Here is an 18,937-nt window from a genome sequence, read left to right as displayed (position 1 = left end):
AGAACAGCAATCAAGTCAAAGTTGAAATGATGCCTGATTGCATTGATCTCTATTGGGTCACGAAAACTCTGGAGTCATTGAAGCGAGACAAAGCTTTCTATTAATCGAGGGTACAGCTAATGTGAAGGATTGTATGTGCCAAATGTGTAAAAGTCCAGAATTTATAAATCTTCTAGATACTTTTTGGATTTCTGGAAATCTATTTCTGGTACATATCCTTTAACTGTAATCAAGCAGTTCCTCTATAAAACTGAGACTCAGCAGGTCAGATAGGACGTTAGCACATGACATCATGAATAAGATTAAAGCACAAATCTCTGTTTTATGTGACGGACGAGTGCTGATGACTACGTGCGTTTTGTTCTGCAGCTGCGATTGGCTCGAAGAGCGAGTTGCGTTGAACCAAACGAACTTTGCGCACATGTTTCTGCAGAAAAGTTGGGTCAGATCGAAAACGAAAATATAAACAGACATGCATACCAATAACAGCAAACCAAACAAATGAACCAAACTATGAGCAGATGAAGAAAGACAAAGGTGTTGACAATATTTGTTTGCACGAAGCAACTCTGTGTCAGGAAGAACATAAAGTACATACAGCCAATACGAGAGAACGTGCCGGGACGCACGAGGATGAAATTGATTCGGTCATTTGTGGTCGTAGGTCCACCATGCGGCTGGAGTACATCTGTTATCAGTGGTGTGAAAATGTTGTGAGCGTTTTTTTTGCTCGAGCCTCTTCACAGGAAGAAAAAGTGAGTAAGAGCAGCTGTTGGCAACACATGTGTGTGAGGATTCAGTTGAATTCTCCTCAGGAGGGTAATTCATTATTCAGAACGCCAGAAACGTCAAAGCGTGCACTGTCATTAAGGACTGTAATTTAAAAACATTGTACAAACATGCCCTTAAGCAGAACGTTTATCAAATTTATCACTAAATACGGACTTATAGCACAAACCTCCTTTGTGGCTTCTCGGCTACTCTTAACCATACAGTAGGTTATATTGTCTCATACATAATGCTTTGATATACAACAGTAAGTTCTGATCCTCTGATATGATTGGCTGAGCTGTGATGACATCATTGATATGCTTTACTATTTGTATCACTTCGCTCATCTACGTCTGCGTGTCAGTCCAGATCAGAGTATGAACACTGTGGAGCAGATCAAAGTTCTCATTCTCTAGTCAAAATAGTTATCGGAGATCCAAAAATGTAAAAGCCAGAATGGAGAGATTCTAGACAAGCCAAACTTCTGCCCGCTGGTATTAAATTGTCAAAGAAATGTGAGAAAGAAAAAACAACAATTTTGGCTGCAAAGAAATACAAGTAGACCAAACACAATTATCTATGCAAATGTTATGTGTTACATAACACGCTTGCAAGTCAACAACAGACTTTCATACTTACAATGCAAAAAGAAATGCAGCATGAAGTTAAAACAACTTGGTTTTGAAATTCAATTCAACATACTATTTTAAGGAATAGTTGACATAACTTATAAAAACAAGTTGCAATTGTTTAACTTAATTTAAGTTAAAGAAGCATACAAATAGGCTATATGTGGACTTGAAACAAATGCTGCATATTTTTTACAGTGTACCTTCATACTTAAAAATGAACTCAAAATCCTGACCCATATGGCAAAAAAAAAACATTTATTTGAGCAAAAAATATGTTTTAAATATATTAAAAAGCTTAATAATTTCTATATATAAATATATTTAGTTTTAACCTTTAAATTTCAACATATACTTCAAAATGGATTTCACCCACATTCCAGAAAAATTCAAAAGTTCATTTTCTTTTTATGCAACGTGAATATAAATGCTGTAAAATATACTTATTAAAATAATTTTAAATATTTTTCAAAATATACAAAAAATAAATATTTTGAAATTTATTTACATTTATGTTTGAATAAAAATTGGGGGGACAGGACTAGCACACATAAGAAAGATACTCTTTAGAAAATAAAAAATAACAGTGGGTCTACTTTGAACATTATAGTATATATATATATATAAGATACACCAATTCAAGGCTTCAAGTACAATTTAACATCATCAAAACACCATGAACACGCTTTGCAATATTAAAAACACATGCACTGCCCCCTACAGGTTAGACTGATGTGCAACTGTAATAAGTTATGGGAAGGGGTTAAAAATGATACAAATACAGTGTACAAGGGATTCACATGAAATGCATATAATTAGGGTTTAATACACGTGCTGCAGAAATAACACATTTTGCATCTTAATCGCAAGACCTTAATTCTGCTTTATCAATTAGCTGGTGTCTATCTAAAGTGACTTACAGTACACACAATTTTGGCTGCCCTAGAAAAACTTATAGTTAAAAGTGTTTGCCTTGTAATCTGCGCTGTAATCTCTGCTTTGACTAATTGCAGTGAGCTTTCGTAATCCTAATTAAGTGATGCATGGGAGCCCAACTAGTCCTGACATCAGAGTACACCATTTACTCAAAATCTGTAAAAAAGTCTAAAAGTGTTCAGTATCAAAAGGTTTTATTTTTTTATTGCACTCACACATACATAAAATGACAGTTTGTCTATGCATAATATATTTATTCATATGACACAAAACCATATACATTTTTAAATCTATAAATTAAAGTGCGAATAAATGTTTGTTCCATACAATTAAAATAAATAGGGTTAAGGGCTCCACTAATAAAATGCACAATAAATGTCCATATTTTTAATATGAATTTATAAGAACAGGCATTTAACAGGCATGTTCAACAGAAAATAAATAAAGAACATTGAAAGGTAATGACATCATTTCAGTTTTAGGGTAAACTCTGTAACTGATCAAATTAGAAATTCTGTAAATATAGCTGTAAAAAAATAAAAGAATCTAAACAAAGTGGTGTCTGAACTAAATAATAGAAATGTAAGATTTTAAAAATGTAGCTGCAATATGAGGAAAATGACAAAAAGGGGAACCGGTTATAAAATAATGAATGGGAGTAATCACAAGAAAAATAAAACTATATGGCAAAATTAAGATGGAGCAACCTGAAAATTGTTTATTTTTAGTATAATTTTGATAAAGTATAATCTTAGTAAAATCTTGATAAAGAAGATTTTTTGTCCACTGCCTCATAGAAAAAAGCTGCCAAAAGCTGAGGGAATTGCCAAAGTCAAGTAAAGTCTCTTTAAATGCAAAATTGACAAAACCCATTCCCTAAAGGGCAGGAGTAAGAAGCAGTGAAACACTAAACGTTACAATAGAATAAACATTATATAACAACAACAATAATAATAGTGATTCAAGTAATTTCCAGAAAGTGGGTGGGCCCTGTGTTTGGGCAGGCCTTTATCTTTAAAAACACTAAAGGCTGAATGGCTCAGAGCTTGGGCCACAGCCAGAAGAAAACAGACTAGAAGGCACTAACAGTTTTAACCAAAAACAAGAATACAATGACCCAAAGGGAAAACATATACCCAATTAAACAAGGGAAGTGCAAACAAAACCAAAGATAGTACTAAAGGAATATAATAGAGATTTTACTGTTTTTTTAAACCTTCTTTTATGACAGGTCAGTAGATCATTTTATTTTGCATAAGCACGAAAACAAAGAAAGAAGAAAGAGATTGAATAAAGTTTCAACTAGTTGCAACAGGAAACAAAAACATGTTTACGTTTATGCAATTCTCAGGAAATTCTTGGCTTTAGCTTGTGGCACTCAGTTGTGCTGTCTGTGTGGAGGAACTTTCTCTTTGATTGTCAATAGCTCTGATCAAATAAAAACAACATGAGGAGTTGTGAGCGGTGAAAACACTCAAAAGTACTATAGGTCAAACAAATTACTTTCAATAACACTCACGTTTGATGCTGCCGCACAAAGTCTGCAAACTGACGATCTCTGGCGTAGAGTTCAAGGATGCGGATGCGATCTTGAATCTCCTGTGGAATTGGAAGAAAATACCAAAAACATTGTTACACATTTGCACTGTCACACAAACTTTTACAAGCATCAAGTGAGTGTGGCCCACCTATACAAAATACATACAAATAACTTTAGCTTTGTGCACAAACACAGACTCATACCTCCTTGGTGAGCTCACTGTTCTCATAAATATGGCGTATCTCTTCACTGCTAAATTCTGTGGAGGCCTCAGCACTGCCACTGCTGTGAACTGGGGGGTCAGGGTACCGCCGGTAGTAATGGCTGTAACCTGTTGTTAAATCACTCTCGAACATCGGGTTATACTTGGTGGCCCTGTCTAGAAATGGAAAACTATCATCTCTTCTACATACAAACACACACACACATAAAAAAAGCTTGGTTACAACAGCCATTGTTATAATGGCAATGATGCATTTCCATGTATCTTTTTGACAGATGCTTTTATGCAAAGTGACTTACAGTGCATACAGTATACATTATCAGTATGTATATTCCCTCAAACCCATGATATTTGCTGAGTAAACTTTAAGCAGGGTCTGTATGTGATGTACAGTAATATATGGGTACTTTAGGGGGTGGTTTCCCGGACAGGGACTATCTTAAGCCAGGACTACCTTAGTTTAATTAGGAAATATAACTAGTTTTAACAAACATGCCTTACTAAAAGTATTACTTGTGTGCATTTTGAGGCACTGATATATTTAAAGTGTTTGCTACACTGAAAAAAATTATTCATTCAATTTACTCTAATTTATTTAAGCTACATTTAAACAAAAAAATTGAAAGGCAAAACAAAACAAAAAACCTTTGTTTAAATGTATCTTAAATAAATTGATTGCAACCACTTACCTTTAAAAAATGTTGTTTACAGATTGGACAGCCCAGTCATTTATTTTAGTCTAAAACTAGTCTAATCCCTGTCCGAGAAATCGCCCTAGGTGTATAGTATTGGAATGCACCCATTTTTATCATTTCAATTCTTTCACAGCCAGCATTTTTTCGAAAAGTTGCCAGCCAGTGCAAGCATTTTTATGATTTTCACAAAAGTTGAATGCCTTCCAGAAAAAAAAGTATATATAAGCAAACAATATTTTAAATGAAAGAACAGGCCCTCTGCTTTTAAACAAAAAGCAACAGTTTTATCCTATCTTCATTTGTTATCTTTTTAACACCCCTCAAATATGGGTAGCTCTCTTTAGAAATATCAAATTTTGAACAAAAAGCTGAGATAATTGCATTTTTGTTAGAGATCAGATTCGGAACAATGATCAAAAGATACACAGAGCATTTACTGCATTTGGATCCGTATATGCTGTGGTGTTTTATAACATGGGTAAGAGTGCCATCTAGTGCATAATAGCGGAAATAAGGATTGTCATAAAAACTCGTCATTGGTAAAGAGAGAAGAAACAGATTGAAAAAAGTTTGAACTAGTTGCAACACTTAATTGACATGATAACTCATTAATGGCAGGGAAAGAGTTAAAGGGATAATTCAACCCAAAATCAAAATTGCCCCATCTCACCCCCAAGCCATCCAAGATACATATGTCCATCATCTTTCAGACAAACACATTATCAGTTATTTTAGGAAACATTCTAGCTCTTTCAAGCTTTAAAACAGTTGAAAATTGGGTCATCTTCCTTCAAGCCCTAAGAATGTGCATCCATCGTTCACAAAAGTAATCCACACGGCTCCAGGGGAATAACTAAAGGCCTTCTGAGGGTAATCAATGCGATTTTGTAATTTTGTTTTTTGAGAAATATACATATTTAAAACTTTAAATGTTGAACTTAACAGGAAAACTTTGAAGGATGGATGCACATTCTTTGGGCTTGAAGGAATTAACCAATTTTCAACTGTTATAAAGCTTGGAAGAGCTAGGACATTTTCTAAAAAAAAATGAAAATGTGTTCATCTGAAAAATGATGTATAACGAATGGCTTGTGTGTGAGTAAATGACGTCATTTTTATTTTTGGGCGAACTATCACTTTCATATTGTTTGACTTACCGTATTGGTTCCTCCAGTTCATCCTTGTCATACTGATCTCTCAGAGTTCTTGCTAAAAAGAAGATAACTCCTGATGCCACCAGCAGGAAACCAGCAACAGATGCTATAGCAATGCCAACAACGAGTGGCTCGGATACATATTCTTCACAATGTTCCCCCCTGTACCACCAGTTCTCTCCCACACGACATCTACAGAGCACACACGCATATAAACATATGTCACATCACGTCTAAAAAGCACCAAATAACCATATAATCAAACCTGCAGATGGCTCCTTGATCTGGAATGATGTCACATTTCCCATCATTTAAGCAGAAGTCAAGCTGAAGTTCACAGATGCTCTGGCAGGGAAGCCCATCCACACTGAAATATCCAGCACTACACACACATTCTCCTTCACCTGACCAGCGGTTCACAGTACATTCTGCATACTCATTACATGCCTGAAACTTGCATGGGTCTGCATTTTCACCTAAAACAACACAAGGTTGTGTTATTTGTTGGTTAATTGGTACATTGTAGCTGAAGTTACTAAAGTTCGAAGTACGTTCGACCATGCGCATATGTTAGCATACACGTTAAAAACAGACTTTACTCCAGGCAAACTTGTCTTACCTGATTCTACATCCAAAGAATATTTGTCAATGGCGAGGTTCATGGTCTGGTAAGCAGTGTTGCAGAAGTCCTCTAAAATGAGGTAAACAGCAGTTGTGACTCCTTGAGGAACTGGTTTTGCAAACTTCATACGGCTGTTCACGACAATACTTCCATTCCTGAAGTTTAGGATCTCCAGGTTCTCAAAGTTACTGAGGTTTGACTGAAGATAGGGCACCAGCTGAGGAACAAGATCAATAATAGTTATTTCTTATAATTGAGTAAATGAATTAATGAATGTTTGAGAGCAAATGTGAAAAGAGGAAGCACACTACCAGTTCAATAAAGCGCTGCTCCAAGGCTTTGTACTCTGGAGAGCTCTTATTGAACAGATCCTCAGAGAACATCATGTTGGTAACACGAAGACTGAAGAAGACCATCAAAGCTCGCCCCGGGTTTGTTGGCAGGGCAATGCTGGAAATATCATCGCCTTTAATAACACCAGGAATGCCACTACCATCTTCCTCCTCATAATGTATCCCATTATAATCCAGGGATGTGCTCATCACTCCTGAATTGACAGTAGGCGTTAACTCAACATTTGCTGGTGTCATCATAGTGATGATGGTGAAGGGTGATTCTTTTTCTGGTGAAAGAGATGTTGGGTAGATCGGGTCTGCTGGTTTAACAGTGACCAACAAAATCTCATCATTTGTTAGATCTTCCTTTGAAAACTGTGTAGGTGAAGCAACTACAAAATAGTTTCCTTCCTTTTCATCAACTTCCCCTGATTTCTGTTGTGTTATCACAACTAAAGATTCTTCACCCTTTTGTGTTTCTGTAGGAACAACTACATCCTTGTTGTCTTCCTCTGGACTCTCTTCTTCCTTAGGTAATATGTGGTACACCTCAGATTCTGGGTTAGTTTTCGTCTCCTCTTCTTTTACACGTGGTGTGGAAGGTGTATCAAGACCAACTTGAATGTCTCCATCTTCTCCAGGTTCATTTGTAACTAATCCAGATACTTCTACAGGCAATATGTGGTCTTCTATTACCTTTGTAATTGTGGTAATGGTGGTGAATTCATACTCCTCTAACAGGGATGTGTCTACATCTATCAAAACATCTATGCCATCTTCTTTCTTTCCAGATGGCTTTTTTGCTTCAGTAGGAAGGTCAGTCACCCAGTCCTCTGCTGTGCCACCAGATCCAGAGAAAAGGTCAAAATCAGCCATTTTGATGTCACTGTCTTGTTTGGCATCAATAAAGGGATCATCAGCTACACCATTTATAGTAGGAGTGCTGGGTGTTGACAAAGACACCAACCCCTTGTCTTCAATGTCTGAAATAAAGAACATATAACCATCTTTACATGATTCTACCATCACCATTTTAGTGTATATCCCTGAACATACTGTACTATTCTTTCCCTCATGTAAATTACCGTTGGGATCATCAGTGATAGGTGGTGCCTCCCCATCTATAGTTATGACTTCATGCTTTCCCATAAATTCCTGTTCTATTCCCAATGTAGGATGTATGGTGAAGACCTCCTTGCCCACCTCTCCAGACAAAGTGGGTGTTTTTTCAATACTCTGAATATCAGCCTAGATGATTAACAAAATAAGGAGCTGATTCTAGTTGATATACTGCACGCTTCATTGTCAGCTTTACAGAAATATGAATTCACCTTGTGCCCAGGGTCAGTTGCAGAATTGGCTTCCTCTGTAGATGTTTCCTCTAAAAACAAACACACATTAAATCAGGGGCGTTGCTAGACATAAAGCTCTACTTGGGCACAGGCCCCCCATTTTTTGCTGACTTTGTTTTGAAAGCCTGCTGTGTGCAAGAAGTCTGCAACTGATCATTCCATACTTAAATGTACCATATACCAGTGTAAACTACAAACAGGTAGAGCAGTACCATTCAAGGCATCAGTGATGTAAGAGTGGGGGTTTATCATGGTGTACTGGATGGTGGGCTGCGGAGAGTCACCATAGGTGCCCTCTACCATGTTTGACTGGATGTTAATGAAGTCCAGTGTCTCACTGCTGATCTCCTCACTGCTGGTCTGGAGGAACACAACATATTCCACCAGCACTGATTTTTCACCACTGCAGTGAGAAAATAACACATTAATATATGATTGCACACTCTTAAAACAGATGTTATTGGCACATTTTGTGTACTTTTAAACACACCTTGTGTTGTCCCTTTGATTTATTTTAACACAAAATGACATGGGGCAGTTTCCCAGAGGTTAAGTTTAAGATGTTCCTTAAGTTTAAATGGCGTTGTAAACAAACATCTTGGTAATGCAACCACAAAAACTGCAGCTATAATGAGAAACATACAGAGCTCTGAACAATCTTACTATATACAAGAAACCCTGCATATTAGCACAACACTGCTTATTTAAAGCTCAGACCCAAAGGTAGTGGCATGTGCTGTAGTTTCTTTTTTTTTAATCCATTTTCAAATGTCCATGGTGAAATTTGTTAATGGAATATAAAACCTTGAAATTAGGGAATGTTAGCCGTTGTGATTGCTTTCCGTAGTGCAAGAAATTTTAATCGACCTTGCCTCACAGACCGTCCTTAACTAAAATATTGCTATTTTAGCTTATTATTCACTCTAGGAAGACAATACACTAGGCACATTTTATCATTAAAATCCCATTCAACATTAATGGTGATCTTAAGGGGGGGGGGGGGAATTCTTTTTTAAGAGTGCATTAAAATCCATATACAAAATGCAACTCACATATTTTCTCACTCTTTAACCTATATTAAGTAAACAAAACAAACAAGTGACTAACCTTATGAGATCCTGCTTTGGCCTACAGGGAGAAAATGAAATGCAGCTTATGAGTTCAAATACAAGTACACTTTGAGAGCACTGTATAGTACATTCAGTGCTCATTTATTCATTTACTCATTCACATTTAAAGGGGACATTCCACAAGAAGTTTTTAAGATATTAAATAAATCTTTGATGTCCCCAGAGTACATATTTGAAGTTTTAGCTCAAAATACCATATAGGTAATTTATTGTGGCATGTTAAAATAGGCACTTTATGGGTCTGAGCAAAAATGCATCGTTTTTGTGTGTATCCCTTTAAATCCAAATGAGCTGCTCAGGTGGGCTGAGTCTTAAGCGCTCACGCTGTAGACAAGGCATTGCATTCACTCACGAAAGAAGTTAGTAAGAGATTTTCAGCATTATATATTTAAACAAGTTTAAAAAGTCAATCATATGTTTTATGCATACTAAATACATGATTATCAGCAGATGGGAAACATTCTGGATTAAAAATAAAGACTTTAAGGTCTCATGCTGCCAGTGTTTTAAACAGCCATAATGATTTTCAGCATGTTACAATAAAATCCTCTTCCACAAGCACTCAGAAGTTTACTTTTTGACCAAACCACATGAGCACATTTAAATGATCTGTAGTAAAACAACACGTTTAATGCATAAACTTTAGAGAAACAGATCAAATGACATGTTTTAGTTTATTGTGATTGAACACATTCGCGTTTCTGTCAGTCTCTCTATCTTGTAACTCCTCGTATTCATTTGAAACTTCAGAGAAACATTAAACAACATATTTATGCTTATTGTGTATGATAGTGAATACGCATTGTTCTCTCATTCTGTCTGGTGCAGTGCATTAATCCTCGTGTTATAAACTTCAGAGAAACATATTAAACAACATACTTGAAAGCGAACTGTCGCGTTGCTCTCTCTCTCGTTCGTTTGCTCACTTGCTCTCTCTCACTCACTCGCTCTCTCTCATGCACTAAGGTAACATTAACCCTCATCTTCAATCTTTAGAAAGATTATTAAAACTACTACAAGTTATAAGATTGTAGGCTCCTGTTTGTCTTTGAGGGAATACAAACGCGTCGTGCTGTCAGTCATTCTTTTTCTCTGTCTATCGCACTCGTGAGGCCGTTCATGGTTGTATAGCGCAGTTGAAGGGGCGGTATCATTATAATGAGATCCTCTACCTATGTCATGGGGGGAGCGAAATCCGAATGACCTATATATTCACATGCTTGCAGAGAAAGCCTTACCAAAACAAAGTTACAGGGTTGCTATTTTTCATGTTTTCTGGGTTTGTAGAAGCACTGGGGACCCAATTATAGCACTTAATGGAAAAAGTCTGATTTTCATGGAATGTCCCCTTTAACATTTTACAGAGTACTATAAATATTGGCAGTACAGACTGTTATGTTTTACATGTAAATTAATGTACAATAAATTTCAGGTGCAAGGTGCAATGTGTAACATTTATAAGGACCTCTTGACAGAAATCTGTCTATAACTACAGTGCCCTCCATAAGTATTGGAACAGAGGCACATTTTGTGTTATTTTAGCTGTTTACCAAAATGTATTCCAGTTACAGTCATATTATTACTATTGGCTTACAGTGAACACTCTCAGCTTTATTGTGAGGGTATTCACATCCAAATTGGCTAAAGGATTTAGGAATTACAGCCGTTTAATATGGAGCTCCCCCTTTTTAAAGGGGTCAAAAATAACGGGACAGTTGACTTAAAAGCTGTTTTATGGACAGGTATTGTCTATTTTTAAATAATTTCCTCATGAATGACAGATGTTAAAGGTCTGGAGTTGATTTTAAGTGTGGCAATTGCATTTGAAAGCTGTGGGTGTGAACCCAAATCATTTGATTCAGGGACATCGCCATGCAAGTGATACAGACCATATTTAGGTTTCAAAAACACAACAAATCCATCAGAGATATAGCAGGAACATTAAGAGTGGCCAGATCAACAATATGGTACATCCTGACTAAAAAACAACACACTGGTGAGCTCAGCACCATAAAAATCCTGTATGTCTATATAGGACAAAAGTGGTGGATGATCGCATTATCATCTGAATCTACAAAAATGTACGGCAGGGCATGACATTAACACCCGACCACGCGCCAAATGCGGGTGGATTTTGCAATTGGCGGGTAACACTGTCAATCTACCAGCCAAATTGGCGGATAGCCAATGCGAATCAGTGATGCGCGGGTCATTGTATAAACAACCCACTCCCGACCGACATTTTCAACTAACCCGCCAGTGGTTGTGTCGAAGTCTGTTCCCCCTATGTTCCCCCTATTTGTCCCTTCAGTGTAGTGTTTTTATGGCGTTTTTATCACGTTATAGGTTTTATTATTTATATATTTAAAGTTTTAATGGCTACTGAGATGTATATGTGTGCATTTCTGTAATGTATCTGTATTGTTCTTAATGGTAAGGCAATTATTTTTACAGTATGAATCATATTATATGTATACTATTTATTTAATTATGTATGCAAACATTACATTTTTAAAACAACCAGTAAAGGAAAAAAAGAGAAAAAGACAGGCTATATTTTAAAAGAAATACCCTAATAGAAAACTGTCAAATGTATGAAATATTTAATAAAAAAATGATATTATGCCTTTTTAGTATAACCAATTCAAATCTTTAATCGTTCTAAATGTAACGTGATGAAAACGCTATAAAAGCACTACACTAAAGGGAAACATAGGGGGAACTGAGTTCGACACAACACCGTAATTGTTCAAAATAGTTTTTAAACTCGACCGACTGACCGCGGCCTGAATATCATTAAAATATTTTTGGATGACTCGTAACCGGCACCCGCTCATTTCTTATCAACCTGCTCATATCACTGATGCAAATTGAGTGATTCATTGAGAGGATGCGACTGCTGTTTCGCAACGTTCATGCGACTGGAAAGAAGATGAGGCACTTCTCTGACTACGTTTGGATGTGCGAGTAAGTATTAAATTGTTGGTGAGATGGGATGAGAATGCAATGCTGACATATGCTACTGTACAATCACAGTTGCACAGATGTGTAGTGCTGCTGTGACGGATCAGAACTCTTGAAGTGTAAACTTTAGAGAGAGTTGCGCTACTATGCCTTATACTGTAGTACATTAACATACATTTTGCGAATATAGTAATGAAAAACAACGTATGTGCGCAGTTTGTGCCCCCTCTGTCTCTGTGTGCGTGCGCGGGTTTAAGGGGACTCAATAGGGCACATCGGAGAGACGCGTTCCTAAAAGCATGTTTACATAAAATCTTTCTGCTCTTGACAGGGCACATATAAACAAAATGATCTCAAAAGTATTAATTTTCTAATAAAACATTTCTTTATGTCTTGTGTATGTATAAAGAGTCAAAAACCAGTCTGTGCTGGTCTTAAAGAGACAGTAACCTCAATTAACCTACTTAAGTCTGTGTCATTAATGTTAATGAAACACCCTAAGACAAAGAGAAATTCACTTTTGTAGCTCTAAAAAAAAATTATATTTAATTCATACAATAAAGACAGTGTTATAATTCACTATTCGGGCAAAAAAAAAACTGGCTGGTAAAAAGTCTCTGTGGCAGGTGGATTTCTAAATCCACCTGCCACAGTGGCTGGTGGTCAAAAAAGTTAACTTCAGGCCCTGATGTAGGGTATGTAGAAAATAAAGAGTTTTTTGAACGATAAACCATGCAAGCACATTGTATTATACCAACTACACAAAATAACGTTGTTTTTTAGCAATGAAATAGGTGCACTTTAAACTTTTTTGATTTCTTCTATTGTTATTATGTATATTAATGTATTGCATACTGTAGGAAGATTGTTGTACAAAGTATTTTGCTATACTGTGTATGGTTATTTACATGACAAAAAAAAGTTAAACTACTCAAAAAAATAACAAGGCTAACATACCTTATATCCAGTACTGATACACTCTTGAATTCAGTTAGTTTCTTTAAAGCAGTTGAAATCTATAAACATAATATATACACATACTGTATTAAACATAAATCAATTCAAATTTATTTACAGTATACAGTGCTTAATACAGTGCTATATGAGCTTCAAATGAATGTATAAAGAAAACACAGAAACAGGAAAATTATCAGAAATACAGAAAATAATATACTTTGTATTAATGCAAATGTTTGACCCTATAAAAGATTGTAGTCTACTTCTATGCATGTTTTTTTTTATGTAAGAACTAGTAGCATGTGTGTGTGTTGTACCTTCTCTGTGAACTGTTGGGTGAGATTGTGTCGCTCAGTGCTGGTGGGATCAGACAGCTGTTCGCTCCACGGCTCTCCTGCCAGTAACAACGTCAGCTCCACATTCTGCTCAACCAGAGGACGTGGAGATAAAGGAGCAGGCTCTTCAATCTCATTAGTAATCTACCACATGAAGCAAACACAAATTAACATTGGTCAGCAGGTGATCATGATTCTGTTCTTTTTGTGTTTACCATTTATGCATCAGAATTGACTGGGCAGAAAGATTTTCATTAAATAATGACTAAAGTTAGATGGTTAATTAATCGGCTCAGCTATATTTTCCCTTTAATCAAGATACCACCATTCTTAAAGGCAGGGTGCATGATCTCTGAAAACCAATGTTGATATTTAAAATCACCTAAACAAACATGCTCCTACCCCAATAGAATCTGGACCTTCTTTGATAGACCCGCCCCACACATACGCATTCCAGGCAACGATGTCGGTTAGTAGCATAGACTGTAAAAAAAGATGGACAACGCCTGTTCGCTCTCTTCCATTGGTAAAAAGAGAAGCCGCCAGAGTCCCGATATGGCGCTGACATCTTGGGTCTTGAGTCCGCACAGTAGCGATTTCAGGACCAGTCATGCGCAGTAGTGAGCAGGAAGTAAAGCAGCGAAATCAAGACCCCGCCCTCGCTCTCGCAGAATGCGCATATCACACGATATCACAGCTGATATCTGTGATATCATGACGTGACACCACCGTTTTTATATCATTAAATAACTAACTAAACGCCAACTTATTTTAAAAACAAACATTTGAATTTGCATCAGTGTGATAAAAACTACAATAAATGACAGAAACCAGCTTCGGAAAAAAGATAATTGAAGTGTAATTAATTTTTTTAGTTGGTCTCAAGTCCCATTGAATAACATGGGGAGGCGGGGTTTATGACCTATACTGGGACCAGTCACTGGGGGGCGATCGAGATGTTTTGGCTTCACTTTTCAGGGCTTGTGCGGCACGCTTGGTTAGTAGACATGCCCCCTACTGCTGATTGGCTACAAGTGTGTTTTGGTAGTCGGCCTGACTCCCTTTCCAAAGTGTTTCCAAAAATTACGCACACCACCTTTAACAAATTTCGAATTTTTTTATCTTTATCCATAATCACAACATTTGTTTCAGGTTGCCTATCACCAACCTCAGCATCCAGCTCAGTCGTCATGACTACAGATGGTGTTTCCACTGTAACTTCCATCACACTCTGAGTGATGACGTTATCTGGAACTGATGCAGTCACCACCTTATTGGCTTCTGCTGTATTAAAGATATTGTACGATAGGTATGTACACATTACAGTTGTTTTAATCTACTTGAACTGCACAACTATTACTAAAAACTAGGATGCATAAACTGTTTAAGTTAAGTTTGGGCCAAAAAAGCTGTTTTTGTTGTTGCCACTTCAACTGTCTGGCACAAACAGTAACACACAATCATGGATGACAGACCTGCTGGTGCACTGTCTGGGTCTTGAGAAGAATCCTCAGGGCTGAAAAAAAATAGACAATTACAGTAAAATGCCACAGTGGCACTAAATAATCTAAGATAAGAATTGTGCATTAAATCAGATAGAAAGGATGTTATGAGTACTGTATATACCTGCATAATGAAGTTAAAGATAATTCACTGAGAGAAAAAAAGTAGACCCAAGTTAAAAATTAAGACTCGTTCAATGTGTATAGATATTAAACAGACTAGGAAGTGGGTGTATGTGAAATAAATGTGTTCACTATGTAGAGTGTTTTGTTGCACCTTTTCAGTCGGGTCTGATAAAGTCTCTGCAATAAAAACGTACAAACAGATTTAAAGCACAGTCAGACAGTATTTTTATATGCATATTCTCCACAAATGAAATTTTATTTAAATTTAAATTATAAGCTAACACAATTATCACACATTTTAAGAATAGGTCATGCTACGTAGCCTACTTTTTGGACAAGTGCTAGGTGTTCCTTCGATTGGCTAAAAGCAGAGCCGATGTCCTGTATGGTGACTGTACCATCCTGGCATTGACTCATCCAGCTCTGGTACTCTTTCTGATTGGGGAGACGATCCCAGAAGATTTTAAAGGCTTCCCATACAGTTTCCTGACAAACTGTAGTGTACAAAAAATTGCATAAGTCCAACAAACTACAGAACTGTGGAAACCAATGGGAAGAAAAGGGGTGCACTTTAAAAACAATTGATAAACAACATGAAGTATTATTAAGGAGACAACACAAAGTAAGAACGATTCAAAAACTTTACACAGCAAAGAAAATAGTACTGTATTATTTGTAACATTTTAAAAACAGCAATGTTGCTAAAGTTAAAATAGTGAAGAACAAAAACAATACAGTGGTCCCAAAAATTTATTAACAATGAATTATATATCATTTCCCTCATTTAGAGCTTTTCCCAAACCATATTGTTTGTAAGCATCTTGTCAAAGTGTAGTGTGATTTCAAAATTTTAAATTTTAAATGTCAAATAATGTGAAGTGTTGTGCATGTTAAATTAATGTCACATCTCAGTTATTTAGACAAAAGCATTGATCTTCTTTCCACAGAAAACACTCAGTTGGTCCACATGACATTTAATTCTGAACAGACTGAAACCGAGCACTTGGTGTCTCAGTGACACACTTCCACAAGAATGACAGCTTGCCTGTCCTCATATCTTTAATCTCAGCCATGGATATAATAGCTCTGACATCACTGGCCACAATCCAGTTAACAGACTTTTGACTGCACCAAGCTGCCTTCTAATTTGTCTTTGGAGAAATCATAAGGGAGCTGTGAAAGTTTGTCTTGTTCTTTCCCCTGTAAACGAGACCTCAGAGTGGATCTGACTATTGAATATAAGCCAGATGCTAATGAGATCATGTTGTTGTAACTTACTCTGGAAAACTGTGTTTGCACTACTTGGCGAGTCTTGGTCTGAGACCTCTCAGGAGCAAACAACGGTGGTCTTTGTCTCAGTCGCATTACTAAGTATCTTGGTCTATTGTCTCAGACAAGAACGCAGTCAATTTCTAATTTGCTACAGGTAATAATTATGTCAACTACGGTTTGGCATTACCTCCACCATTACAAACAATTTGCAAGAGTTCCAGGTCTCCTGGCGGTTGGAGATTGGACATTTTCTCCATTTCAAATGATTAATTTGGAATTGATTTAGACAGTTTTGTGCTCAACATGGTCTGGAGTTGCACCACTGGTATAAACTCAATAAAACACTGTTTTACACCTCTACCTTTTAACCCATTACATTAAGTAGTGAACACACACAGGACAGTGGGCAACCATCACTGTAGCACCAGGAGGACGATATACCTCTATTGCTTCCTGATGGTCAAACCAGAGACCTACAGGTTAATAGCCGGACTCCAAAATATTCCACAATATTACAAAACTGTTCATTTTGTTTTATTTGGTAATATATTTCCCTTTACTGAGTTCACTAAAGATGGTACAAAATGTGTTTATTCTTATCAGAGAACATCATGTTCATACAGGGTACTGACCATATGTCATTGCACAGAGACAACTCCTTCTTTTATTAGAACCTGGCACTTGAGTTGGCCTCTTATAAGCTTCAAATCATTTCATCTCATTCACAAATCAAACACAAACCCATTCAACCCCACTGCGAAGCACAATGCATAACACACAATAAACCTTCTCGAACCTAGAAAGAACACAATGTACAACACCATATGCCTCCCTTATCCAATACGAAAGAAACATGAATAACAGTTCTTGCTCTTGAATGAAAACCCAGAGTTAATCTTCTTTTATAAAGATGTAAAAATAATGTCTTAACCTCTCACCTCTGAGCTGGAAGTAATTGAGATGATTTCTAATGACTTGCTGTACAGTTTCTCGACTGCAGAGCCGTACTCCACTGGAAAGGAGAACATTACGCTTCTTTCTTGGCAAGAGCCCTCGATCTCCATGCTTCTCCGAAAGCATTTGAAACAAGCGTGAAATTTCATCATTTCGTGAGTGTTTATCTGAATTTTGAAGCGTGGGAAACCAATTCCAGACAACCTCCTCTGAAAAACCAATACACATGAACAGTACTTACTGATACCATCACACTCATCCCACATAAAAAATACTTGAACAATGATCCATACCTGTAGCAATATCCAGTGGGGTTATTACAGATATACAGGCCAAAAAACAGATGCTGTACATCCATATGAGCTGCCACATATCGAGAGGTACTTCCTGTGGCTTGAGACACAAGCTGTTGCATGAAAGCCAGCGCTTCACTTTGGAAAATGTGGTTTAGATACCCCCCAAACTTTTACATACCTGTGCATACCCGTTACAAGATATCTGGTGAATCCAGTGTATTGTTATGGATTAAGGGCTATACAGCCAGATCATCAAAGTCAGGCACAGGTAACGCAGGGGCTCGGACTCCTGTTAATGCAGGTAAACAGATGGAAAGGGATTTCTCTCTCTCTCTCTAATCTTGTTTAGTAATCTTGTAGAGCAGCTCATCAAGAAGTAACTGGAGGCAACCATAAGTGCAGAAAAATACAGGGAGGAAAAGAATGGTCAAGGCCAAAACAAGAAAACAAACAGGATCACAAAATTACTGGAAAATGGGATACTTTGGCGATTACATAACCACTTCTCAGCTGAACTTGGATAAGGGTTAATGACAAAACAAGTCCCTAAAATGTATTTTTTATTTATTGAACAATATTTCAGTCAATTTGAATGTTTTTTGCACAATATTTTTAACCCATATTCAGCAAAATGTCAGGTGGTACAACTAATCACTATTTGCCAGATACGTTTGAATGCATTCCCTATGTCATGCAGGTTGTTTATTTTGTTTGATAGTGGTATTTAAAATTATAATCCTAAAAACAGTTTGATGGTGTAAAACTTTACTATAAAACTAACATTTGAGAACTACAGTCTTGTTCAAAATAATAGCAGTACAATGTGACTAACCAGAATAATCAAGGTTTTTAGTATATTTTTTATTGCTACGTGGCAAACAAGTTACCAGTAGGTTCAGTAGATTCTCAGAAAACAAATGAGACCCAGCATTCATGATATGCACGCTCTTAAGGCTGTGCAATTGGGCAAGTAGTTGAATTAGTTGAAAGGGGTGTGTTAAAAAAAATAGCAGTGTGGCATTCAATAACTGAGGTCATCAATTTTGTGAAGAAACAGGTGTGAATCAGGTGGCCCCTATTTAAGGATGAAGCCAACACTTGTTGAACATGCATTTGAAAGCTGAGGAAAATGGGTCGTTCAAGA

The 18,937-nt window shown here is 36.8% G+C and overlaps 1 protein-coding gene across 2 annotated transcripts; it reads right to left on the bottom strand.

Annotated features, from left to right (window-relative positions):
* Nucleotides 1–2,520: 2,520 nt before the first annotated feature.
* On the bottom strand, nt 2,521–18,495 carry impg2a (interphotoreceptor matrix proteoglycan 2a). Of its 2 annotated transcripts, none has more exons than XM_065251694.1 (20): nt 17,791–18,495; nt 17,482–17,706; nt 15,599–15,765; nt 15,423–15,448; nt 15,270–15,296; nt 15,119–15,159; nt 14,812–14,927; nt 13,626–13,787; nt 13,309–13,367; nt 9,365–9,385; nt 8,470–8,660; nt 8,237–8,286; nt 7,991–8,153; nt 6,882–7,888; nt 6,568–6,787; nt 6,214–6,424; nt 5,952–6,140; nt 4,080–4,281; nt 3,856–3,935; nt 2,521–3,764 (listed from the first exon to the last, which is right to left on the bottom strand). In XM_065251694.1, the coding sequence occupies exons 1-20, from the start codon at nt 17,867–17,869 to the stop codon at nt 3,701–3,703; spliced, it is 3,300 nt and encodes a 1,099-aa protein (XP_065107766.1). In that variant the 5' UTR covers nt 17,870–18,495; the 3' UTR covers nt 2,521–3,700. The 2 variants fall into 2 exon arrangements, with proteins under 2 accessions (XP_065107766.1, XP_073668124.1); XM_073812023.1 differs by having other exon boundaries at nt 4,080–4,278.
* Nucleotides 18,496–18,937: the final 442 nt, after the last annotated feature.

Source organism: Paramisgurnus dabryanus, chromosome 15 (genome assembly GCF_030506205.2).
Source record: "Paramisgurnus dabryanus chromosome 15, PD_genome_1.1, whole genome shotgun sequence".
Classification (NCBI taxonomy): Eukaryota; Metazoa; Chordata; class Actinopteri; order Cypriniformes; family Cobitidae; genus Paramisgurnus; species Paramisgurnus dabryanus.
Note: the sequence above shows the minus strand (reverse complement) of the source record. Positions and strands in the feature narration are given on the sequence as shown.

Bases quoted from the DNA above. Each gene is read 5' to 3' on its own strand.
- impg2a (XM_065251694.1), bottom strand. From the start codon at position 17,869: ATGTGGCAGCTCATATGGATGTACAGCATCTGTTTTTTGGCCTGTATA. The intron at 13,788-14,811 runs GTTGGTGATAGG...TTCATGTGGTAG, and splicing joins CGACTGAGCTGGATGCTGAG to ATTACTAATGAGATTGAAGA. The intron at 8,154-8,236 runs GTGAATTCATAT...TTAATCATCTAG, and splicing joins CAACTGACCCTGGGCACAAG to GCTGATATTCAGAGTATTGA.